The 26,493-nt window shown below is 39.1% G+C and overlaps 1 protein-coding gene across 3 annotated transcripts in view; it reads right to left on the bottom strand.

Moving 5' to 3' along the window:
* The window catches only part of MYLK (myosin light chain kinase), a 208,426-nt gene that overhangs the window by 73,064 nt on the left and 108,869 nt on the right, over positions 1 to 26,493 (bottom strand). For all 3 annotated transcript variants that reach the window (XM_051623195.1, XM_051623196.1, XM_051623197.1), the window contains 4 exons: positions 11,067 to 11,204; positions 10,229 to 10,426; positions 8,796 to 9,042; positions 146 to 226 (listed from right to left, as the gene is read on the bottom strand). In XM_051623195.1, coding sequence (XP_051479155.1) covers positions 146 to 226; positions 8,796 to 9,042; positions 10,229 to 10,426; positions 11,067 to 11,204 — 664 coding nt within the window. The remainder of the gene's footprint in view (positions 1 to 145; positions 227 to 8,795; positions 9,043 to 10,228; positions 10,427 to 11,066; positions 11,205 to 26,493) is intronic.

The following is a 26,493-nucleotide window of genomic DNA, read 5'->3' as shown; positions in this document are numbered from 1 at the left end:
TGCTTAGCCTGTATGATGAAAACAATTTGTTGGGTCACATTTGGGGATTAGGTTGAACAGCAGCCAGCCTGGGTCTGTAAGGGCAGGGAATTAACAGAGCAAAAAATAGAACCCACCCATGCAAGTCCCTGGGAAACATACTCACTCTCTGAGCATTTCTGCTCTGGAAGCTGAACTCTCCCGCAGCATCAGAGACACCTGGCAGCTGCATTCTCCAACTTGGTTCCTGAAATATTTAAGTAAATTCAAAAAAGCAGAAGTTTACCCCTCCAAAACTGTAACTTTCCTGAGCTAAGTGATTGTGTGTTGCTTTTCCTCAAACCCTGTGTGGCATCCTCTTTTCCTATGCCCAGCATTGTGGTGGCTGACTGAGTGCATTTGGTCCCCTTATATTTGGAGCCAGGCTATCTCAAATAGCTTTTGCTGATCTGTTGCTTGTCTACACTGGGAGCAACATACTCCCTGAACAAAAATCAGAGCAATTTACAGAATGAAACAGCTGCAAACAAACAAGCTAAATGAAAACAAATACAAAAGCTGGAAAATCAAGGCAGAGGAAGGGGCTATTTTGCAAAGCTGAAAATCTTGCCAACTCTGCCTACTGTTTATTTATTCAAACTCAAGCTCAAGTTTTCTAATGTTAAGATATTAAAAGCAGGGTCTCATTTCCTTCCCTCCCCCCTGACCCAACCAATCAGCAAAACCCATCTACATGGATTGCTCCAGCCTGTACATGTTTATATTAAAAAACATAAAAGTGTCACCATATATGGTGCTGAGTACTTATTCTTCCTTTTGCAGAGGAATACCATGGATGCCTTCTGGAAAGGGCTCCCATTAAAGAATTCATTTAAAGCTCTCCCCCCACCCCCTCAGCTCCTTCCCTCCTGCAGATATATATCATTCTTCTAGCCCCAAACTGCTCTTCTCCACTTAACACAGGAGATGCCAAAAGCAAAATTTAACTCCCCCAGGGCAGCAGTTGTGTAACTGTTGCTACCACTCCCCTGAACTGCTATTAAAAAACCAGATGTGAACTGATTAAAGACTAGAGATATCTTTTATCACTTTCATCCTTCCCAGTTTAAGTATAGGCTTGCAAATGGACTACAAACTCCTGGGTGATTTTTCTTTTTCAAACTGAAATAATTTTTGCTACTGAAAATATTTGCTGGACATGGACAAAACACGTGTGTGTTGGGGAGGAGGAAAGAAGGAGCGGTGAGTTTTCCCAGCTGTGTTCTCCTTTCAAAAGACTTGCTAGAAAAAAGCACCTTCAAGCCCACTTTGCCCTGGAGTTTAAATGCAGACTCAGGAGTGCCTTTCAGTTGGTTTGCCATAAAAATATTGTCAGGCCTTTTTTTAAAATAGTGCATGGAAATACATTCCTAGACATGGTTCTCCTTGGATGAATAACCCAAAATTTCACCCATTTACAACTTGCAATGAAGTCACAGTAGGCACAATCACATTAGGTCATTAACACACGTGCAGCAGTAAGTTACATCTTCATAGCAGCAATTAGTGCCATCACCTCTTCAGATGGATTTCTGTTACTTTCAGTTGCTTTAGAAATGAAGGAGTAGATCAGCCTAATATGAAAATCAAGCCTTTAACACCAAGAAGAAACTGGTGGGGGTAACCGATTGCAAAGTAAAGGCCCTGCTGGTAGGAATGCATCTAATTTGACCTTAAGACCATCAACAACAAGAAACAATAGAAACGTTTTCAATGCTTCCTAGCCAACAAGTCAGAATGTGTACACTAGAAACTGTAATTGAAGGCAATTCATGAGGACAGCACTGAAACCCAAATTTCCTTCAATACAAAAGAGTAGAGAATATCTGAATAATGAACAGAAACTGTCCAAATGAAGGGAGAGGACCCAGATCAATACAGAGAATATTTAACTAGGTCCTGCACTGGAGATCTGCTACTCCACTTGGAAGCAAGAGAAACAGAAAGAAGGAAAGACAAATGGAATGATTAATAGAAAGAATTTAATGTTGCCCCCTCCCAACATACTCATTGGCATCAGATGATGGCAGGGTACCAACACTACTGAAAACCTGTTGTCTTCAAACAATGCATTACAAACCGGCCCCTTTTGCCACTACTGAAACACTTTATTATTTTTTTTTCCCCTGTTTCTTAGAAGCTTGTAAGAAAAGCAGTCACACTCTGAAACTGCTCAAGTACTTTCTCATTCATCAGTGCTACAGGGCTGTTAGCAGGCTGTTGGTTTACCAGAAGATCGCTTCTGTAAATTTCCTAGAGCTCAATTACTCTTCCTTTAGGACTTCAAAGCTGACAAAGCAGGAGAAGCCATGCAAGCTGAAGTATAGACAATTTACAGCATACATCAAACAGGGATGCACCACTGCTCAGCTTCTCTCATGACTGTATGGCAAAACTATTTGCCCACAAGAATTGTGTCACCAGTGGAATAGGCTGAAGTAACAGAGACAGCAGTCTCCCAGAAGAGGGATCTAGGGATACTGAACATGGTCCTGACCACTGTGAAGAAGAATATAATTTCTCCAGGACCTATTTCTTCAATGCGTCTTTACCTTTGCAAATTCTTCCTGTATGCAAAGAAACAAATAAGAAATGCAAAGTAAACCTCTCTAACCTATTTTTCACAGGGTTTGGAAAATAAAAGAGGGAGGAGGAGAGCATTTTGTTCTTTCTATTTTTAAAACCTTGGGAAGCACTTACAAATTATGGCAACAGCGAGACACAGAAGTACCTAGATGGGAAAATGATTCAGAAGGTAGTTTTTTGATCTTAATTGTGATTTCTGATTCAAATGAATGACTGAAAACTAGACCACTGGATACAAACCTTGAGCCTGTGTCTTACTCATCATATCCTTGTTCAGAAGTGTAGCCTTCTCAGGGCAAGTCCTGCTCCCAGTGAAATTAAAGTGAGTTTTGTTATGGATTTTAGGAGCACAGAGAACATAATCTTGTCTTCTGAATTCAGTTGCAGAGACTAAAAAGGTGAGCTTAAGAACACTGACCCACCCTGGAGATCATAGCATGGAAAAAGAGAAGCAAGCCAAGAAAAATTAAGGACTGGATGGTTTAGATGCTAAATTCAATCAAGAATAATTCTGGAAACTTTGTAAATATTTTCACATTTACACAATTTCAGAATCTAGGCAAGGCAAGATACTGAGGAGCAGTTGGAAAAAACAGAGCTTTGCAGTACACAAACACTACTTCAAGACTTTCAAGTCTCCGCTGTTTTGAAACTTGGCAATAACAATGTTACTTCTGCAAAGTGAGGTCCTCTGTGTTGGCAATTTATCAACAAAATCCTAGACAAAGACAGACCTTAGGGGCTTTGTTATTGTGGAATAATGATAGCCATGGATGAGACCTGTGCTTAGTAGCTGTCCTGTAAACAAGTGTCTGGAAGTGTTGACTTTTGCAGGATTGTTCTGTAGGACAACCATGTGCAGGACTTATCTTAAAAATGTCAAAGAATAGTAAGGAAAAAAAAAACAACCACCAAAACCAAATAAAATCCCAGCTGCAGACCCTGAAGCAATTTTAAAAATAGCTCTCTGTCCTATTGTGGGATCAGTTTTCCCTGGAATGGCTTTTATGTTCAAAATATCTTGAAATACTCATTTCTTGGCAGAATCTACTAAAATATTTTCACTGAACCTTAGATGAGACTTATTGTCTGCTTGTCCCTAGGAAGCACTCTCTGGAGGAAGAGGAATAAAAGCAGTGTTAATTATAGTGAGGGGACACACTGAAAGCTCCTACTGGCCTAGCCAAGTGTGAAATAAGCATTGCAGAGAAAATTAATTGTTTTAAGAATGAACTGAAAGGGGCAAAAAAGTTGATCTCTAACTATAGCTGGTGCTTCAGTGCAGGTAGCTGCAAAGCCTAAGAATGAGGCTTTGCAGCCCATGAAGGAGTTAGTTAAATGGAGAGAAAGTCCAGACTCCATGAAGATTTAACCCCAAAGAAAGCAACTCATCTACTAGATCACAACTTTAGCTGACATAAAGCAGAGCAGCTCTACTGGCTTTAAAGAGGATGCATGCATTTACCTCACTTGAGGGTTTGGCCACAAGCTTTTTACACCTCAAACACCAGTAATTTTATTTGCATTTTACAACATTGGAATGGGAAGGGGCCATGATTTTCTTTCCTAAAAAATAGACAATGTGTTGATAGCACAAAACAAGGTTTGCAAATCGCATTTTACAGAAAGACAGAACTATATTTACTGTTTGGTGTAATGGAGTGTAATCTTACAACTGCTTTTTATATAAGCTGAGTTGCAGAGTATTTGAGGTACCACTGATTTATAAGACAAATGTTTACATCTGATTTAATCAGATTATCAGAATCTCTAAATAAGATTAATCAACACTAACCAAACTTTTATGGAAGACGGAGTGAGGGAGAAGATAAATACTCAGTGTCTGAGAAGACAAGGGTGAACAAAGCAGATGATCTAAGGAGCTGCAGGAGGATTTCTGAGATCTCTCACATTGACTGTGCTGTTATGAAGATACAGGCTTTGTCTGACAGTCTCTGTCCAGTGCTCCCAATTTCTTTGGTGACCTCTTCACTTACTATGTACACACTGACTGAAAGAAGATGGAAAAGTCATACTGGAATGAAAGAATACCAGTGCTTGAATCACTGAAAGGATGCAAAGGACAGAAGAAAATTATGTCTGTGGTTTTCTCAGGCAAAAAAGGATTGTTATTTCCCATTTCAGTCATGACGGATTCACAGAGACTCTGACTGCACAGGCCAGCATTTTTCAGGCTGTACAATGTTCCATTTTCCACAGATGAACTGCAGTAGTGGCTGAATCTGTTGTTCTTTTTATATTTATGCAGCACCATTCTTTGAGGCCTCAGCAAGAACAGTACAATTAAAATAAAAACTAAAAGTGTAGAGGAATCAGAGGTCTGTGTAGGTTTAAAACAAGGACCAGAAGAGGCTACAATGACTATCCTCATAAAAGTCAGACTTACTAGCCTGCTATATAGTAAAAGGCAAAGCAAACACATATTCCAAATAATGCTGAGGGAAAGAAAGACAGAAAGCTAAACAACAGTCACTGATGGATCACACCAGGATCACGCTGGTCTACACACCCTTGCCAGCTCACTCTGAAAAGAACTAGGAAGAGACAAATGGATCTTTCATCAAACCAGATTTTTAAGACCACAGATTTAATTTGTGTGCAGGCAAGACAAAGGAGAATTGTGGAGGTATTAAGAAAAAATTTACATCTTAAGAATAATGGAGAAGAAAATTGGAAAATAACTGACACTGGCTGGAAACCATGCCCAGACTAAATTAAGGGAGTCGGAAAAGGAATGACTCCCTAAAAACAGCTATGCAACATGCTTCTAAAGTTAATACATGACAAGGAGCTGCACATTTTATTTTAAAAGAAAATAATTATGTTTAAAAATAGCCCACTGTCAACTTCTCAATAAACTCTTCAGTGAGTTGACTTGTGGTTTCTCAGTTATTCCACATTTTTAATGCACTTTGTAGGAGTTTTTTTGAGAGAAAGACCCTAAACGCAGCTCTCATCCTCTCAGGTACTCTTAAGATTCTTTCTGAATATATAAACAATTGTCAATCAAGTATTGAAGACAAATGCAGGCAGTTAAAAAGCTACTTAGACAAGACTATTTGCTGCTGAAAATTATTTTAGCTCTATTGCAAATTTGAAGTTATACAGCTGACATTTGGCTCGTTGGATATTACCCAGGCAGTTACTTCTCTGTCATTCACATTGTACAAGCAATTGACTAAAAGCATAGAGCTTTTGTTCCCTGAACAGTAGCTGAAATTTTCCCAATGACAGTAGAGTGAAAAGAGGTACCAGCATTCCCCTTGCTCTAACTTCAGCATAGCTTTACTCTCTATGGATTAGAAAAAGCCAACATGAATGCTCTGATTTTTGTGGGATTCCCAGCTATTTCTCCAGCAAAATGATTATGGAATAACTGAAAATAGCATGTAATCTGCTGTGTTATTTCTAGCTACAACTTTACTTCTCAGCCCCCCAAAAATGGTTGTCTTCTGCTAATTTTCTGAAATAATGTATTGTCTAAGTATGCATTCTGTTATGTTCTACAGTCATGATATTGGTAGGCTTCCACTTGGACAAATATCTTCAGTGATGACTTCAGCCTGGGTGATCACCAGCCACATCTAATCATTAAGGTCAACTTGCTCAAGTCAGCCATAACAAAGTCTTCCACAAAGCCCTTTTGACTCTCCTTTGCTCTTCATCAGCATATCTTAAGAGGAGATGCCCATGTCCAGGGCACAAAAACCAAGGTGTGGAAATGTACCAGTAGAAGGTAGCAATTCTCAGTTTGGCCTGCTCTCTCATATAGAGGTTAGTGACCTTAATGAAGTTGAACCGGCATTTCTAATCCTGTCAGAGGTACTGAGTGTTAGAAACACCTCTGATCCCCAAAGAGACTTTTCTTAGGTGCAAGGATGTATTTAGATGTGACCTGCACAAATCAGCAGGATAAATGCCCTAGATGACCTAGATGACCTGAGCTGATTGCAAACAAGCCAGTTGTTCTGAAATGGGTCAGTTCACAATTTATTGCAGAGTAAAAAGGGTGTAAATTTACTGAACAGCTTATTTACAAAAAGCTCATGGTACATATGGCTCTACTTACATAAATAATAAAATCAGAGAATACCAGCTGGAAAGGACCTCAAGGATTAGCTGGTCCAGCCTTTCTAGGTAGGAACACTATTTAGATGTGGCGGCCCAGCACCCTGTCAAGGTGAGTCTTAAAAGTGTCCAGTGTTGGGGAATCCACCACTTCCTTGGGGAGATTATTCCAATGTTCAGCTGTTCCCAAAGTGAAAAAATTTTCTTCTGGTGTCCAATCAGTATGTCCCCCTGAATAACTTGTACCCATTACCCCTCATCTTTTTCACATGATTCCTTGGGAAAAGGGAGTCTCCATCTTCTTGGTAGCCACCCTTTAAGTACTGGAACATGGCAATAAGGTATCCCCTAAGCCTTCGTTTCTGCAGGCTGAACAAACCCAGTTCTCACAGCCTTTCCTCATACAACAGGCTTCCCAGTCCTTTGATCAACTTTGTGGCCCTTCTTGGGCCCCTCTCAAGCCTATCTGCATCTCTTCTTTATAATGGGGACCAGAAGCGAACTGAGTGTTCCAGGTGTAGCCTGGAGTATTATAGTAGTAAGACTTGAAATTTTTCAAGTATTAAAAAGAAATAATTATTATGGGAAATCTTGATATACAACAGCTATAATTTTCTAAAGCACCCTTTTCTGGTGAAAAGTGAATGCCTCATCTGACTTTGAATACTAAAATATACTGAGGTTAGTTCTTGGCTGCCTGTGATAGCCTATATAGAAACATACCCTAGAGCTAGACATCTACACAGTCACATGGCCAGAATTTGGGCAACACTGGCTGAAAAATAAACTATAACTATAAAAAATTATACTCACTGTTTAGAGGCTAAGTGAGTTAAATTTATTAAGAAATGGCCTCCCTCCTTAGGTTAGGAAGCCATGAGTAATTTATTTGCAAGCAGGCAGTGGAAAATTCAGTTTTTAAATTTTGTACTAGACTAAAGTATATGAAACAAAAATAACTTGTTTATAGCATGAAAATAGAAAAAATACCATAAACGGGGCAAGTGCAAGGGGTGCAGAACTTGCAGTACACTTTGCAACACTGGGCAGTATTTGGAACTCCGGGCAGTATCTGCCTAAACTGCTTAAGGGACTAGTCCATCTGGACTAAAAAGCTAGTGTGTGGAGCAGAGCAGATAATTTTCTCCCAGTTTCATGGACTTAAATGTTTATGAGGGTTAAATAAATTTTAATTAAAAAGTCACAAATATTAGCCAAGTAAGGCAATACATCTATACACAGCAAATAACATAGAATTATAACAGCAGTTTAAAGTTGTACACTAATTTTTCCATAAGCACATAGAGGATGTGTAATTACACCCAATCTTCAGCACTGGGGGTGAAAAACCCTGTGGCACTTTCTGCAAGGTGAGGAATGAACAAACCTGATTCTACATTTAAAGGTTATTTTACCAAAGAGGGGGGGGGGGGGGGGGGGGGGGCGGGAATCAAGAAAAAACAGCAACCAACCAAACAAGAAAACCCAGAGAAATAATAATAATAAAAAGAATCCAAAATTCAAATAGCTCTTCCAAATTTTGTCAGAATGGCAAGAAGTTCAAAGCAAAAGGGTGCCTCAATTCAAAGATGCATCAGAAAAAGGAGACTACAACTTTCATATAAAATTCAGTAATTTCAGACATGGCCAGGAAACACTTTCTCCCCTTAGATTTGTGGATTGTAATTTTGTGGAATGATTTTCCTGGTCAGGTTGTTCCCAAGGAAAGAAGGCACTCATAAAATACACAGAGAGATGCCAAACATGATAAACAGTACCCTCAAAATCAAGACATTGATTGTGGTTTCCCCTGCGAGACAGCCAAATTGATTCACTTACTGCTGCCACACAGGTTTATTTTCCAGGCTCTCAAAAGGAAGCTCTATACTGTTTTGCCCTTCTTTCTGACACTCTGTGTTCTCTCTTCCAACTTTGAGTTTTATTCGTTCTTTTCATCCCTCAGGAATACTTTGTTTCTTTAGTATCCTGCTGTTTTGGGCAAATAGGAGAGGACTCTTGTCTCCTTTGGGTGTGAATTTCAACTTGAGGGTAAATATAACTCATTGTTCCCAGTGAACAAACTCTTTTCATGGCAAACATACCTGAGCTGAATTTCATATTGCCCTGCATGACGAGACTGCACATTCCTCAAGATCAGTGTAAAGATGTCTTCATTTTGCAGGATTTCACATGCTGTTCCTGGCATTATTTCTTGCCCGTCTTTAAACCAGTGAACGGTAGGGAAAGGATCTCCAGCAATGGCACAGGATATAAGGACATTTTGCCCAGGAGCTGCTGTCACTGATCTTGGTTTGCTAATGAACCAGGGCTGAATACCATCCTGAGGTTCTGCAGTTTACAAACACATTTTACAAATCAGGAGAAAATGGCAGGCTTGAATGTACTCATTTCAGGGAAAGAATTCACAGAGAAGCAAAGTTATTTGGAACTTGCAGGGTATAAGTTTTTAACCTGAAAATAAGTCAGGCTTTAATTTTGGATGTAACTTGGGTTGATACTAAAATTAATCGTTTACTTGGTACTTTACTGGCTCAATCCAGGCTTATATTAAGAGCAAAACAAAGGGACTTCAAAGCTGCCCTAAAAGGAATCTTGAAGATTTGTCCTCAGACAATAAGGGTAGGAATAACTTTAAGGGCAAGTGACAGCACAATGACCGCTGTGCAACTGAGAGCTCATGTAACAAATCACCATTAACAATTGCATAAAATTACACTTAATGTTGAAGACTGACCCTGAGACTAGATCTCAGGGGAACTTAGAGAACAGAGGAAGCTCTGAATTCAGACCAGACAGTGACAACAGACCACCGACCTACCCCTGGAGGCACAGCCTCTGAAATCCCAGGGTTAAGATCTTTCACATTAAAAATAATAAGAGCCTCTCCTTGATTTCCAATAATTCTCAGTAATGACTATGGGTAAATGTTGGCATACAGCCAGATTAGATGAAGTCTCCTGTCACTGAGGTAGTGAAGCCCAATTGCAGGAAGTTTGGAGGTACTTCCATGTTTACTATGGGATTTACATCATATGTGCAGATTCAAAGCCTATTTTTTTACAGTTAGTTCTCAAATTGCAGAAATCATGTGTTCCTCACTTTCTGTCACTACAATGCTAATATTAAAGCCAGGATACCTGGCTCCTAGACAGCTTTCAAAATACTCAGGGCTTTAATTAGAAAGAAAAACATTAAAAGGTTTACATTAAGTCCATAGCTAAGTAAGCCTTATAGCTATAATCTGAAGCTGCCTTCAGCAGAAGTTTTGCACTGTCCCTAGGAATGGGACTCAGGAATGCATTTCTGAAATAGTAACATAATGTTCCAGAGTTAAAAGATTTTTTTAAAGTTGCTTCTGCTCAATATCCTTTCTAATTCAGATGCAGAGACTGAGAACTCCTAGCATCCGTCACAACAGACCATATAAACACTGATGTACTTTAAATAGACACTCCTCCAGCACATTAGAATTACTTTCTTCTAGCATTTCCTAAGGTGGAGAAGAACTTTATACCTTGTACTGTCAGTGTAGCCTGGGTTTGTGTTTCTCCTAATTCATTCCAGGCCTCACAGGTGTATTTGCCAGTGTCTTCAGGAAATACTTCCTGGATGTACAGACTGTACTCATTGCCTTTCTTCTCAAAGTGGAAATCTTCTGTCTCCTGGATTTCTTTCCCATTGTGCAGCCAGATAATTTCAGGAGGTGGGTTAGCTGAAAAATAGGAAGCAATAAAAATCAGATACACACACAAACCCCACCATGTTGATTAAGAAAATGAATAAGATTGCTTGTGTTGTGCCATGTGGTTCTTGAATTTCATCTACGAAACATTCAGGAATTCCATTAACTCTGTAGATGCTATGTAATGTAGAGTACTTTGCCTTATTATAGATAAAATTCCAATGAATAAGGGGAGCATGTATATAATCAAGTGGGAGAATGAATTCTAGATCCCATGAATGTGTTTATCAAGGGTTTCTATTAACTGCTCTTTTCTGCAGTACTAATCTTACCCCAGCTGACAGAAAATCAATCTTGTTTGGTTCACAACAGCTTTTACAATTCTACTCAGACTCAGTTTATTTCAACAGCAGGACCCAATAATGTTGACATTATTATTATTGTTGTTGTTGTTATTATTCCAATGAAGAAACACTTGTACAAATCTGAACACATTAATGCACTCTAAAGATCAGATTAGACAAATCTAGCTTTTACTTTTTAAAAACTGATTCCTTGAAACATTTCCAAATGCAAAGACACCTGCTAAAACAAAAGGACAGTGGAAAAAGCCACATACTTTGCAGCAGAACTTAAGATTTTTAAATAATGCTGTTCTACATCTACGTACCTGATAACTCCACAGTCATTATCACTTGACTTCCATCCATTACTTTGAGGTCAGTCAGGCCTTTAAGGAAGATGGGTGCAAAAGTCTTGTTTAGCTTGGCAGCTTGTGCATTTTCTGCCCTCTTGCTGCTTTTCTTTTCTGTGAAGTTGAGAAGAGAACAAAAGGGGTCTCCTACTGGAATTTTCATGGCAAATTTTAACTGACACAAGGTTCAAACTGGCAAACATCACTGAAACCACCAGTAGAGCAGTTTTGTCCTGCCAGGAGTCCAAGCAGAAAGGCAAGAAATGGAAAGGGAACTGTCCCTCTTCCAGGGATTCTCTTAAATCACTGTTAACAGATATCATAGAGTATCACACAAAAGTTTACGCTCGTTTTCCCCAAGTACACGTGTTGAGGTGCAAAAAAACCAACAACCCAACAACTTGAAACAACTATTCACTGACTTCAATCGCTGCTAAATTAATATAAAATTTTGAGATATGCTGCATCACAATTGATGAGTTCAAAATAGCAACTCACATGAATATCGGATTCACCACTTGGAATGAAACTACCAACCATTAAACTGTTAGATGGTCAGTGCCAATGGGAGATGGGAAAGAGTAAAACCTAAGGGGACCAATATGTATGACAAAACAAACTGTTGGATTATTGGACTAGGGCATTTTGGTTTTGAGGCTGTACAGTCAAATTATGACAGCTGGAGTTGAAGTAATCACTCTTAGAAATAAAATCTGTCTGTGATAGATATGCCATTTGCAGTATAATCACAGTGGTCTCCTCTGTCTTGGATTCAGTAGCTATGAAGCAAGATCATTTAGCTGCAAACTGTATGGCACACTAGACCAGGAAACATATTTCTGCTCTAAAAGCCTGAGCAAAGATGCTTCTGAAGCCAAAGTAGTCATGACCAAATCTAAGAACCCATAAATATTTATTGGTCACTTGGATACACTTTTTGTTTTGTTTAGCTTGAGTTCAGACGTCTTACGTCTTGCCTTTAAAATGCCAACCCTATTTGCTGTCCATACACTAAAATGGCTTCATTTGGCTTATTCCTACCTTCAAAAGTTTCAAAGGTATGTCAAGATCATCCAAAACAGTATCACAGCAACACAAATTGCCAGGCTGGAAAAAAATCACCATTCGTAGGACAGTGATTAGCAAAACCGAAAGCACCTCACTGAGCAAGTCTATTGAACCTCCTGGAGGCAAAAGTTAAGCTTATCCCAGGGATATTTGAGCTCAATGCAAATTTGGAAAGCTGCTTGGAGAGAAAGCTTTTCCTCTTCCTTTGCTAAGCTTTTTCTAGCCAAAATCTTGTCTTGCTGGCTTATATTGTAGGTCTTGTCTTGGCACTGAGAGGTGAGACATTGATGCATGTGAGAATGGAAATATGGGACCTGCCTGGGCCCCACTCAGCTGGGTGTTATGGACTAAGTACTCTGAAATGCCTGTTGCACCAGCAGGCCACATTGATCAGTCTTGGGGCTTCCTATAGCTCCTGCTTGTAAGTAACTAATGCTGCACGGAAAATAGCCATGAAGTTGGGTCGGACTCATCTACAGTAATAAAATTCTGTGGTTCACCATATTCCTCTGTTTTGTGCTGTTTACTCAGGGAAATAGCTTAAAACAAATGCTCTACTAAGCAATATCTGCACATGCTCCTTCTCTGTGCTTATGCCTTGCAAAAGATCCCTTTATCCCTCAAACTGAAACAGACCTGGGAAGGAAAGTAGAAGCACATAAAACAGTAAAATGGAGGAAAAGAAGAAAGGAGGAAAAGGAAAAAAACAAGAAACTAATAAAACAGGAAAAAGATATAGAAAAAAAAGATATAAAAATGATACTGTTTCTGTTATACCTTTCAATGAAATAATTTATAACATTGCAAATCAAGAAGGCAGATAGATACACAATAAAAAGAGAGTAGGGAAGAGAATAAAAGCAGGGGTGGGATTCTAGACCAACAGAGAAACAGAAATGGGGTATGATCAGAGAAGTTAAAGCCTTCAGAGGAGGAGAGATAACAAAACCAACCAAACAAACAAAAAAAAAGAGCTGAAACAGCTCCCACAAGAGAGTTAACAGCGACCAGGAAATAAATTTGCTAGCAGTGTCTCTAATAGCAATTCTCCCAAAACAGACTGAGCTGCCTCCAGCAGAACCCTGGTACAAACAGCAGGAAGTACTAGCAGCACTCCACACCCCTCACAACTGGCTTTTTGCTTTATTAGACTGACGTGCCTGTTCCATGTAGTCTAAATAAATAGATTTCTGTAATCAAAGAAGATTATATAACAGCTTCAGCTTACTAAAAAGAAATGAGTGAGCAGCTACTGAAGGAAGAGAGCAAAATAATTTCCCAAAAGGAATTTTTCAGCAATGCTAACTCCTCCAAAATATGTGCTGCAGAAATAAAAGTTTCATGTACTGGAACAAAACCACATTCTTGCAGAGGGCTGCAAAAAACATAAAGGAAGCAAGCAAATAATTAATTGTAATTGCCTATATGACTCACCCAGAAAGATTAAAAAAGAGTTAGGCCTCAGTTTCTGAAGTTATCTCAGACATGTGTACCCTACACTGGTGAGGAGACCTACTGATATGAGTGACATTAAGATTTACTGGGGGTGCAGGCTTCCACCTCTAAAAGACTGACCTGCAGGTTTAAAGGATGAAGAATAACCTGCCATTGTTACAGACCAGTGCTCACTATTTGTGAGAGAAGCCGTTGAACTGTAATGAAGAGGGGCAGAACTTGCCTTCCTATCATGCACATCTTAAAAGTAGAATTTACACTAAAATTAAGCACTGCATAAGATTATGCTGATCTCTGGTACGAGGATCACTTCTGTGCTTAAACAGAAAAAAAGAAAGCAGAAGTCTATGGTATATGAGTAGTAAAAAACTTACAGGGTACATTTTCAACCATACATAAAAAGTTACAGGACAGATAAAAGAGTTATTTCTCTAGGGGAAACTGAATGTAATCATGCAGAAGAACATCAAGATGGAGTATTAAGTCTGAAATATTGAAAACTTGAGGGTTACTGCAGGGACAGAAAAAAAGAAAACTATATATCATAACTTTTCTGAAGACATTCCTATCCTTGTAAACCTATCACATACCAAGGCAAATACACTTTGATTTAGCCCTTCAAGTATTACCTGATTTCTCCATGCCTATTACAAGGCAGGAGTAAAAATGTCTCCCTTTCTATCGCTGACGTTCTTTGAAGCCTGAGGGCAGTGAAGGCATTTAATCACCAACAGAGAAGAAATCTGTTGCAGGTAAGAGCTCAAAAATTAGAAGTTTAGGCAACCAGTATTCTTTTTCAAATGTGAGACATCCAGCATACAGTATATATATATATATATGGCTAAAAAGACTGACTCCATGGCAATTTGGGCAAGCTTTCTCCAAAACACAAGCATTCTGCATTCTCCTCTATTATTTGATTTATTTTTTTTTAATAGGATCTCTAATCATATGCTACTGTTGACCAGTAGCATATGTTTATTGTACCAACATCTTAAGCAGAATATCACAAAAACTGTCTAATGTTTCTTGACATGGCAGCAACAACTAAAAAGACTTCTATTCTAACCCATAAATGTTATTCATTCATTAAGAAACCATAGGGGCTCATTTCATATAACATTTCTAGCTTAAAATTTGATATTGTGGACTTCTTGACTTAGGAAAACACCAACTGGCCTACTGACAACTTTTGTCTCTTGCAGATGTTTTACACAGGACAACACAGCCAGGTTTTAGATATATTATTTGGTTTAATTTAGTCTTAGTGTAAAATCATTGCATATTCTCAGAAGAGACTGATACAACCATGCAAAGGCCAAATTACAAAGCCTGAATGTTAACTATTTTCAAATTCTTCTGAAGCTTGTAAATGCTTTTAGTTGTTTATTTATTACATAGCACCATGCAGTGACTCAGTGCTCCTCTGAAGAAGGCTTTAACATTTCACCATTTTACCATGAGATTGCAGCACTGTACATCTTCACAGCTTATTTTAATGTATATTTATAAGGCCTTCTTCAATGTTAGCTTTTACAGCTTGCTTGAAAAAACAGCAATCAATTTGATTTTGGATGGTACTTGAGAAGAGACACTGCTCATTCAAGATTAAGCAAATAACTCTGGTTCCCATTTACAGGGAATCACTGCGTGATTCTACTTCCTTTTGAAAACACTTGTTTAATTATTTTGCCAGGAAAGCTGTACAAGGAAAACCATCCGCAAAAAGCCAGGCACTGTTTGCAATAAGGTAGCTTCAGAAAGTGTACCACAGAAGTTCACATTCCTTGACCACAGCCAGATGCTCAGACACAAGGAACAAAATGTTTGACTTGCACCAGGAAAATGGAGGGCGAGGAGATAAGAGGACACAAAAAAGCAAGCTGCACACAACAAAAGGCCAGCATTAGGCTTTGCTTTCCCTCATTCCTCCAAAGCCCCTTTCAGCACGTGAACTTTGCTGAGGTTCAAAATTGATATGCTCTTCAGTGACAGCTGGCTTCAGAGCCCAAAGCTAGGGGAGAAAGAAGAAAGCACAGGTACAGTTCTCAGCTCAGATTCTGCAAGCTGCTGGGCTTCCAACTGAAACCACCTCTTCTGTAACACTACAGGGTATTTTTGCTGCCAAAATTACAGACAATGAAAATACGGCACACCTGGCACCAGAAAGGAAATCTGTAACCTAAGGAAGATATTGTCTGACACTAGCATAAGGGCATGACTTTGTTGTATCTACACATTTCAAGTTGATTAACAACTGGATGCTAAAAAGAGATCTGATGTCTTCCTATTATGCTAGTGTGCACTAATCACCTATAGCCATTTAACATCTTCCTCACAACTCTTCTTATTACTTTCAAGTAAGAGTAGGTTCACATCTAAGAATTAAATGAAGGAATGTAACAGTTACCACATAGTGGTACCGCCATAGCGACTACAAAAATTCTGCCCCAGGCAGTTGGTTTTCTCCCTCCATTTCCTTTCCCCAATCAACTTCTGCAGCTGCAATAAGTTTCTCCCCAGGTGGACCATGTCTAAGCAATTCTTGGGGAACATCAGAAACCTCTACTTAGGGTGGGCTTGATAAAACCCAGCAACATTTCAATAACTTGTTTCGAGATTGTGCAACTAGTTTATTTTAAAGTCACTTATAGAAGCTGCCACAGCTATTTATCCACAGCTGTTAGCTTTGTGCAGGCCAAACCATGCAAGATAATACAGAAGATACTATATTTTTCTCAAAGGCTCCTTATAGACCACTGAATTCTCAAAGCCACTTATAAACTTATGAGATCAAGAAGTTAACAACTTTTGCACAGATCCGTGGGCTTTCTCTGGCGAATGATGGTCTTTCAACAGGTTTTTGGTAAGGAATTACATACAGTGATACATTTAAAAGTCCACCACAATGATCCCACTTATAGGACTCCCATTTTTTTTGCTTTTCCAGAGGCTTTAATATGCACTAATGTTGGGAAACAGCAAGTAGCAAGCTACACAGCTCAGAGGGAAACACAGCCCAGGAGACCAGAAATAATAAGCAAAGCACTTAAAGGGTACCTTATATACCCACATATGTTTTCTACAAAGCAGAAGCAATACAGACTTTTCCCACAGGATTGCTTTACCCCTAAGGGTTCTTTTTCTTTTTTTATGAGAAAGACACTGTAATAAGCATACAAATCCATGTTTAAAAAAACCACTTAGTGCACTAAATTCACAGAGATTAAGGAGAATTTAAACTCTTCCCATTTCTTACAAAAATACAGATTCTCAGCATGTTTGGTTGGCAATAGAAGAAGAGATATATTGCCTGACACACAACTATTTATATTAATCTCTTTTTCTGTTTTCCTGTGTTTGTGTAATCAATATTAAATTAATCAATCTACACCTACTGTATCAAACATCTGTTTATCTATTAACCTGTATTAATAGAAATTTAAGGTGATAAAAAATACTTTCCTATTATTTGACTTTTCTCAATCCAGGATTTAAAGAGTCCCTACATAAATTTAACCCCCACATATCTGTAGACTGGAAATTATTGCAACAGGAGTCTTAATGTTAGCTGTGGGCCTAAGTCAAAATACACTTGAATTTTTTAAAACCTAGACCTGGATCAGAACTTGGAACTTGAACACAACAGTAAATGCCTTTAAATTGAGAAGCAAGGGTGAGTTATTGTGTTGAAGGTGTATATGTAAAAGAAAAAGTGGAAAATTAATGATGTATTGAACAGTTAAGCCACTACAAATCAATCGTACAAACCATATGTTTCTAAGGAAAAATATATAGATAAATCCATGCACCTGGAGAGAAGGAAAAAAAGAATCAGTAACCGCACTGTGGTATTTCCATTCTCAGATTTACTGTTGAAACTAGAGTGCAGATGAAAATCCAGATCAGGATGCCAACTTTAAGAAGGTTTCCAAAAACTATACCTGGGCTTTACCTGGCCTGTAGTCACAACAATTAACATTTTATGGACACCATTCTAGTAAATTTACTTCTTCATTTGCCTGCTCAGATGTACTGAAGGCTTTTTAATGTGAGCTGCAGAATGCTGACATCTCCTGTTGAAATACCAGGAGTTTAGTATGCTCAACTCTGCATGGAATCACAAAATAATTTAGTTCAGAAGGGACCTCTGGAGGCAGATCATCTAGTCCAGGCCCTGGCTCAAGCAGGGTCAGCTACAGCTGACCCTACAGCTACAGTAGAGCCCAGACACACCTTCATGCAGTAACTCAGCTGCACAAGCTTAGGGTTACAACTGGTTACAAGTTCAGGACATAGAGTAGAGTTCGCTGCCTTAGGTTCAGAACTCCGCAAACAACTTGTAGTGTTTAGTCTTATAAGAGATTTAGTTATACTTGAGGAATCTGTTTGCCAGAATCATGTGGTTAACTGCCAAATAATGCCTAGTCTGAGCCATGCGACAGGACTGCCTCAGCAACATTTACCATTTATGGTGTTTAAATATCGTTTTGGCCCAGATGCTAATAAGTCAACTGAGCTGAGGAGAATGCTTAACTCTAAAGTTCTCCGTGTGAGCAAGTTCACAGAGAGAAGCAGCAGATTCCACTAAAACCTCTCAAAGCAAGGCTCAGATACACACACAGATTTTGATCTTGAAAAGAGTTTCACCTCTCCGAATATTTTCAATGTAAATACATCCAGCTGTTACCAGATCTCTTGTTAACAATACTATCAAGTCAAAAAATAACTGCTTTTCATAAGAGAGAAAACTGATATTAGGACACTCATCTGTCTTCCTGTAAACTATTTTTCTGTTTCAGGTCTGAAATGTTATGGTCAAAAGTTTTCCAAGAATTCCAAGCTTGATTTATACTGGCATAAGAAATATGAGACCTCTCTGTTCTTGGGACACTTAAGGACATTTTTGCCTTTTTAAAGATCTCAGGTTGGTGTGCCATTTTGCAAACTTAGGTCATGAGAACTAGTTTAACGACCCAGCAGTGTTCTTTGCACACCTACCTCATTTATTTCTGCACTTATAATCTGGTTTTGTAAATGGAAGGCAAGATTCACATATCCTTGGGAGATACTTTCACTGAAGTGCTGGGCCAAGTTATAGTCTGGATGTTGTGACTTGCATTAAACAGAAAAACTATTAACCCAGGATTGACAATGCCCTAAGCCTATGCAAGTCTGGGTCATTTGGGATACACAAAGGAGGCCGAGTTCCACTTTATTCAGTCTGGCAATCTGTTTATTTTATTGCAGGCTAGTTGTCCAGCCCTATCCTGCACCACTATATACTCTTCTTTTTTACCAAGTCTTTCCCTCTGCATGGGATATCACCAGTTCATCAGCATTTAAGCCTGTTTTGTCTCCTCAGTTTGTTCTGTAATCCAAAGCATTTGAAAGAGATGCCACCCCAGAAATCCCACTATCAAAAGGCTGACTACACCAGTGAGGATCATGATTTGGGAGAAACAGTGAAAATAAAATAGAACAGACTATATTTCAATTGGAAGGGACCTAAAACTGTCATCTACTCCAACTGCCTGACCAATTCAGGACTGACCAAAAGTTAAAACATGTTGTTAAGGGCATTGTCCAAATGCCTCTTAAACACTGACAGCCTTGGGGCATCAACCACCTCTCTAGGAAACCTGTTCCAGTGTTTAAGCACCCTCTTGGTAAAGAAATGCTTCCTGATGTCCCGTCTAACTCTGCCCTGATGCAGCTTTGAACCATTCCCATGCGTCCTGTTAGTGGATACTAGGGAGAAGAGATCAGCACCTCCCTCTTCAATTCCCCTCCTCAGTTTATTGCAGTGCAGAGGACTGAGATACAAAGGAGCCAGCTGAGTTCAGGGCAGATCACAGCAGTCAGCAGATGGAATTCCTCAGTGACAGTCCCACTGGAAGGTTTTGCAGTTGAAGTGGTGTTTACTTTTGGCTTCAGAACTCTCTTATTAATGACTAACCCTGTTTGCAGGTTATTTACATCAAGTAATTGCTCTTTTGTCACTGTCACAGACAGCAACTCCATGGAAGGCCTGAGAGTGTGTACACCTACCAAATGCATTAAAAGGCAGCTCAGCTGGCCCACTGCTAACAAATTCCCCAGCATCAGTTCAGTGGATAAGGAATTGGCTGGATGGTCACATCCAGAGGGTAGTGGTCAATGGCTCGATGTCCAGATGGAAAACAGTGACAAGTGGTGTCCCTCAGGGGTCCATACTGGGACAGGTGTAAATTAACATCTTCATTAATGATATTGACAGTGGCATTGAGAGCACCCTCAGTAAGTTTGCTGAGGACACCAAGTCGGGTGGTGCAGTTGATACACCAGAAGGATGGGATGTTACCCAGAGAGACTTGGATAAGATGGAGAATTGGGCCCAGGTGAACCTCATGAGGTTCAACAGTGCCAAGTGCAGGATCCTGAACCTTGGCCAGAACAACCAAAGATATCAATACAGGGTATTGTAATAAATAATTGTAATAAAAGGGCTAAATACTCCTATTTCTTCTCCTGCAAATGCTGTTCATAAAGCAATTTTTCAGTTCTTTGCAGCTCTTCTCTTTTTGCTGGTGCTTAATAGCCCTTGCTTCTTTATGCACAACTCTTCTCCATTGTCCTCCCACTTCCCTATACTTTTGATAACGGTATTCACAAAAAATATTTCTACTGAGAAGACACATGCACATCGCCCTGCTCTCAAACCAATCCCTTCAGTTCACAGAGTTCTTTGATTAAAATCCATTTTAAAATTATTAATTTCTTGGACACATGACAAAACACTTCAGACACCCTGATATCTTCTGCTTTTCCATAAGCATCGGCCATGCTCCTCTGCTTGTGCAAGAATTTTTCTTCTGTAAATGAAACTTCCATGAGATTTTTGCACTGGATCATATATGTACTTGTTTGTGTATATGTTTTACATCAGCTGGTAATGCAAGGTACCCAACAGGCCTCTAAATGCTGTCTAAATACATGTCTGCTTCCAAAATAAGAGTAATGGAAAGCAGCAAAACACACACTAACAGACATGCTAATTATCTTTAACAAAAATAAAAAATAAAAATGTGAAAAGGAGGCACAGGTATATCCTGAGAATCTGTCTTGCTGCCTCTATGATTTGAAATCTAACATGGGGAAAAAACCTGTCTAAAGATGTATTTCACCTTTTGATTTGTAGTATAAAGGCAAACATCAGTCCTACACGTTCTCTTCCATTTGTGATTCACTCTGATGTAAGTATGAGGCACTAGAGATGAAAAGCTTAGATGTTAAATCAGGTTAGATATTTTATCTGTGATGTGATGTTTTTTAATTCCTACGTAACAATTCTGCAGGCTACATTTCTCTTTGGTGGCTACTGCATCTGATGCATCATGACTGGTACACAGGTGACTAAAATATGCATTTGCTCTTTGTCATTTTTTAGCCATATTTGCACAACAGGACTGAGTTTTGATAAATTCAAGTTAATCTAGTAGTCATGGAAAGGAAGGTCAGTGAAGCTAGGTTGGAAGTTGATTCATAGAAGTGATATAAGATGGGTGAATTCCTAATACACAAGAAAAGCAAGGAAAAGAAAAGAAAATGAATGCAGACAGAAAGGATGCTTAGTGTTAGAAACCATTTTCCTCCAGAAAAACACACGCTACATCCAGCTCTCAGATGCTTTGGGACCAATTTTCAGTGATTAATTCTGAGTAGGGCTTCCTCCATTGCTACAGCTTGTCTATCTCAAATCTACCTGCACAACAGTCATTTCTGGAGAGTTTTATAAATTGAGCTAATCCTATGAGATAATTTGATTGCTGACTGTGTTCCCACTAGCTAATCCACATCAGCTGCTCTTGGAAAAATTCTCTGGGGTAACATTGTGCCCATGTTTTCAGAATTACTCAGGCATATATTCAGTTAACAGGCTTTATTTTTTTTTTTCATGAATTCCACTTTTCAGCTGAAACTTGAAGCACTATAGAATTTGGTAATCCAAGCTGGGACAGTTTGCCCCTTGGCCAATGTACGGCCATTCCCAAAACTGTTATAACAACCATCTATTTTCTGTCAGTCTGCTACAAAACAGCTTAATGTTCACAACATTTGATCACTTCATGGTTGAGAAGAACATCAAATGTAAGGACAGGGGTTTTTTTCCCCCTCTTTTTTTTTCAAATGAAACATTTTTTCTGTCAGCATCTTATATTCGTTTTTCATTTCTAAGAAATATTAAATGCAGTTCCTGTCATTTAACTTGCTCATTCTGCAAGGAGTCATTCCTCATGTGTATCCAAATTTGGTTTCCCTGTTACTGGAAATTATTTATATCAAGAAGCTGGTTTTAGGGAACATTGCCTATATTGATGGCACCAATCCTGTATCATTAATGACTTCCACACATTTTGTTTTTGCCTTTCAATTTTGGTCTTTAGCCAACATTATGTTTCATGTTTGGTCCCAAGGTGCTGAAAGAAGGCAATTTAAAATAAAATAAAATAAAATAAAGCAGCTTAGTCTTAACAAGGATTACAGCTGTTAGTGACCCATACAGACTGCTGGACTGAGAACTTTGGGACACTCTTGAAAGCACTGGAGCAAAGTTCCTTTGATGCTCAGGACAGCTTACCTCTGATGTTTCAATAAAGTCACAAAAATCCCCTTTCCCTTAGTGCTCTGAAACCAGTTCTTACATAGCCAAGTGGTTCCACCAGGCTACTGACCTGGAATGCCTTTCGGACATTTAACAAGACTAGACTTGTATATTTTGGAAAGTCTTCTGTAGTCCTTTGTATTATGCTAAGCTTGAATTACAGCAAAATGCTTTCAAATAAAGAGTGGCTTTGAAAACCTGTCACAAATATTTTCTTGCTGTATGCAAGTAAGACATAGTTTGTTTACTTTAGGCTGAAATATATATATATGTATGTATATATCAGAGAAACAAAGCTGTAGCCTCTCAAACAAGTCTTCAAAGAGAGCCTGCTTATTGCAGTGATAACCTTCTTCAAAAGATTAATATCTAAGTGAGGTCATTTAGAGATACAAAAAAAAACCCACCCCACAAACTAAAGACAGCTTTTCTCATGACTGAAAGAAAAGACTCCTACCTGAAAGCCTTTCTTCCACCTGGTTATATTTTACGGTCCCACTCACACCAGGTAGAAGAGTAACAGGAACAAAACAAGCTGGTTTTCCAGAAAGCATCTCCCTCACTGCTCTGATAAACTGGTTACAGCAGGGACTCTGAGAGGCTTCCAGGTGACCCTAAGCTGCTTGTCCAGTGATCAATGAATGGCTACAGTAATCGGATTGTAAGAGCTACAGGCTTCCCGACATAGACACTATGCTGAGGAGGCAGAGGGAACAGAAAGTGGTGGGGGAGAAAGGGGAACAGATGTGAAGTCAGGAAAGGGCACTGCTGGCAGGGAGGGAGAATGAGGTCAAGACCCAGTAAGCAGGAGCAGCAGTATTTGCTGAATAGTGTTTGCTCACCAAGGGAGGCAGTATTGGGCCTCTATTCAAAAAAGCAGTGTGCACAAGACAGGCATCAGCAAGCCAGGGGCTGCAGAGAATGAAAGCCCAAAGAAGTACCCTGGCTGCAAGCCTATGCTGCTGATACCACTACTCATGCTTTGAGGCCTCCCTCTTCAAATCAAGCAGTGACGCTGCTGCCTGGTGGGACAAGGCTGGAGAACTCTCAAGGAGCCTGCAGTGGGTCAGGTATTCTGTTTGTCATGTAGCTCAGAACTGCAAGAGAGAAGGACATTCTCCTAGGAGCTGGGCCTTATGTAACAAGCAGTCCAGCTTGATACCATAGCTAGAGAAAGCTAGAAAAAGCAATTCACTGCCTCTCCTACATTTAGAGTCTGTTTGAAAAAGAAAAGCTTCCTACACACAGGATTCATTTGGTTTGTCACAACAGCAGATTGAACCTATCATATAAGCCATCCCTATTTCCTCTGTCCCTCCATCTGGGTATTGCTGTGGATGTCAGATTGTTGAATATTCCTTGGTGGTTAAATATCCCTTTGTATCTTTTCTGCAAGTGGATCTCACCTATAATTCCTTGACAGTGATTATTTAACTGACAGAGACAACCACCTATCTGAAGGCTTCTATCAGGTATGAGGCAGACCTGAAGAGCAGTTACTGTGCCTGGGAGTTGGCCTTGCCTTCTAACTAGACCAGTTATTGCCGCTGGTTTTCTTGCCTATAATATTGTCTCAGCTACAGCAAAGCACTAACACTGACTCACTGTATAAGTACATCCAAAGCCAATTAACTTCTCATCTCAGTCTCATATTTATAAAAAAAACTAATTAAAAAGTTCAGTCACCCTGATAAAAATCTAAATTCAGTAACCACAATCACCATCAGTATATAATCACTGCATATTTCAGGTGACCTGAATGTACCCTGCATATCCCTGTTAAGGAGCTGTTTTTTTGTTGTTTTTTTTTTAAAGGGATGCTTGGTGTATTTTAAAAAATTGCCTTCTATACTTATTGTCGTATCACAAAACAATATGAAAATTGTAATATTAAATGGGAACACCAACCCAATTGCCTAGCTTGCACATACAATAACAGAATGATCTCAGTCATGCGCATGTTCTTTGACAGCTTAAAAAATAAATGAATTGTACATGATCCCCAAAGCCCAGCAGATTTTGATTTTTCTGGATATACAAAGTGATGCAGATGTTTAAAGGAAAAAAAAACACACCTCTGACATTTGTAAAGCTGCAAATGGTACCATTTCAGGAATGTCTATTATTGAATGTTCAAGTAACCTGGACTGTGTTTTTCACCTCAGGTTTTCTTGCAATAGACTAATTAATCTAGCATTTTATCCACTGCATCCCACTCATTGAGTAGTTCAGCAAGAAAAAGTTCTCATGGGGAGGACATTTGTTAGTCTGTTTTTTCAAAGCAGCCCTGCTCATTCTCTGTAGTTCATGTCTACCTGTATTTCAGCTGTAAGAAAATGCTGTCACGGGGAAGACATCTGTCAGGATTCTATTTAGTCTACTTAGTCTTTTACAAGGCCAAAATTAGCTTCACCTTGATTAACTTAGTTTCTTCACAGACTACCTAATGGATCTATCGCAATTTAACTCAGCTTTTGGATCACTTACCTAAGTGATCTGAAGATGTTATTTTCTTGTCTCAAATAAGCAGAAAATTGTTTAGTTTCTTTTTTTTTTTTTTAAGATCACTGCATTTCTCATGCCCCATCCACATGAAATGTGGGACTTTTCTGACACAGTGCCTAAAGCCTCCTTCAAACAGCTAAGTACCTTCAGTGTTTTTCATACAAAGTCAATGAAGTTGCTCATCACGAGGCAGAATTTATCCTGCTTGATAATAAAGAAGCAAAAGACAACCATAAATGAATCTAAGCCTGATGACTTAGAAGGAATGCTATGCCACAATGAGCCTAGCTAGTTATCCAGTGCCCAATGAAAAGCCTTCTAAAAGTACTGGAACACCCCCCACCCTGTGTCAATAGAACTTGGGGTAGTAGCCCTTTTTGGGGAAAAGATTCTTTAAAATGTTGTTTCCTAGAATAATCCCACAAAAGAATATGTCCTTTGAAAAAAAAACCCAAAGCAACAAATCTAAAGGACAAAAATGCACAGAAGACATCAGAAAATGTAACATGGCAACACACTTGTAACCTACTAACAGGTTTAAGTATCATCTTGTACTAAAATTCAGATATGAGGCTTAGTTTGTGGTAGTTTGGTTATTTTCATTTGAGCAGTTTGTCACTGTCTATTCTTGCTGCCAGTATGGCACTTTTCTGAGTTATCTGTGAGCTTAATTTAATTTAGAAGGTGGAGCTTTTTGCTTTTGAAAAATAAAATTGAGTCTTATTGTTAAGCCTGACAATTCACTCCAGGTAAAGTTTCCCCAGGGAGCACAGCAGATACACCCCACCATGAGACCCTTACTGCATTAGAATAATAAAGCAAAAAATGGCAATATTAAGTGAAATGTAGACCCAGATAGATTCAGAGATGTGTCAGAAGATCACAGCAGCAAGGTAAAGAAAAGCTGAATTCAGACAGTGATGATAATGTCAGGAACATCCATTCCTTCTTAGATTAAATACAAATTACTTTTCACATACAAAAGGAAAATATTTCTCTAGCAATGAATGAAGGAGCTGAGCACTGCATGAAACCTGAAGACCTTAAATCCTTTTAGAGACAAAGCTCTGGAGAGATAGATTACAATTTTAACACTTTTTACAGACTTTAATCAAAAAATCAATATCTAGTCAGAGAGGATTTTTGACATTTTCTCTCCTTCTGCATTTACAGTTATTTCCTACAGTAATCTGTCTGCAAAAGCTGAGCATTTAGACAAGACTTAGCAGCAACATCCAGAGTCTCAGAGAACTCTAGTGCCAATAAACATTTGCTAGAGGGTCTGAGAGGAAAAAATATATGAACACGTAAGAGATTTGGAAATAATTATTTTAAATTTGGTACTATTTTTGGTAGGCAAATCCACATTGATCTGAGCCTTGGGGAAAGTTACTGTAATCCTTACGGCAACAGGGACATAACGAGTTTTAGAGAGGGAGTGAAGGGGACAGCTAAAGCTGTAAAACTGTTGAACACGTGAATTTACAGCTTGTCACACATGTTCTTAATTCTGCTCTTGTTCTTCCATCCCTCCCTACCCCCCCTGACTCCCATAAAATAGAATGTGATGCAAACCCGAGGAACTAACTCCCCATAACACTGGCAATGCAGCTTTCTAGCTCCAAACCAGCTGAAGGACAGGAGGAATCCAACTCAGTGCAACAGCAACTACGTAGCCTGAAACAGCTCAGCAGAGAACACAAGCCTAGGGAAAGGGTAGGTCACTGTTGC

This window comes from Apus apus, chromosome 6 (genome assembly GCF_020740795.1).
Source record: "Apus apus isolate bApuApu2 chromosome 6, bApuApu2.pri.cur, whole genome shotgun sequence".
NCBI classification, from domain to species: Eukaryota; Metazoa; Chordata; class Aves; order Apodiformes; family Apodidae; genus Apus; species Apus apus.
Note: the sequence above shows the minus strand (reverse complement) of the source record. Positions and strands in the feature narration are given on the sequence as shown.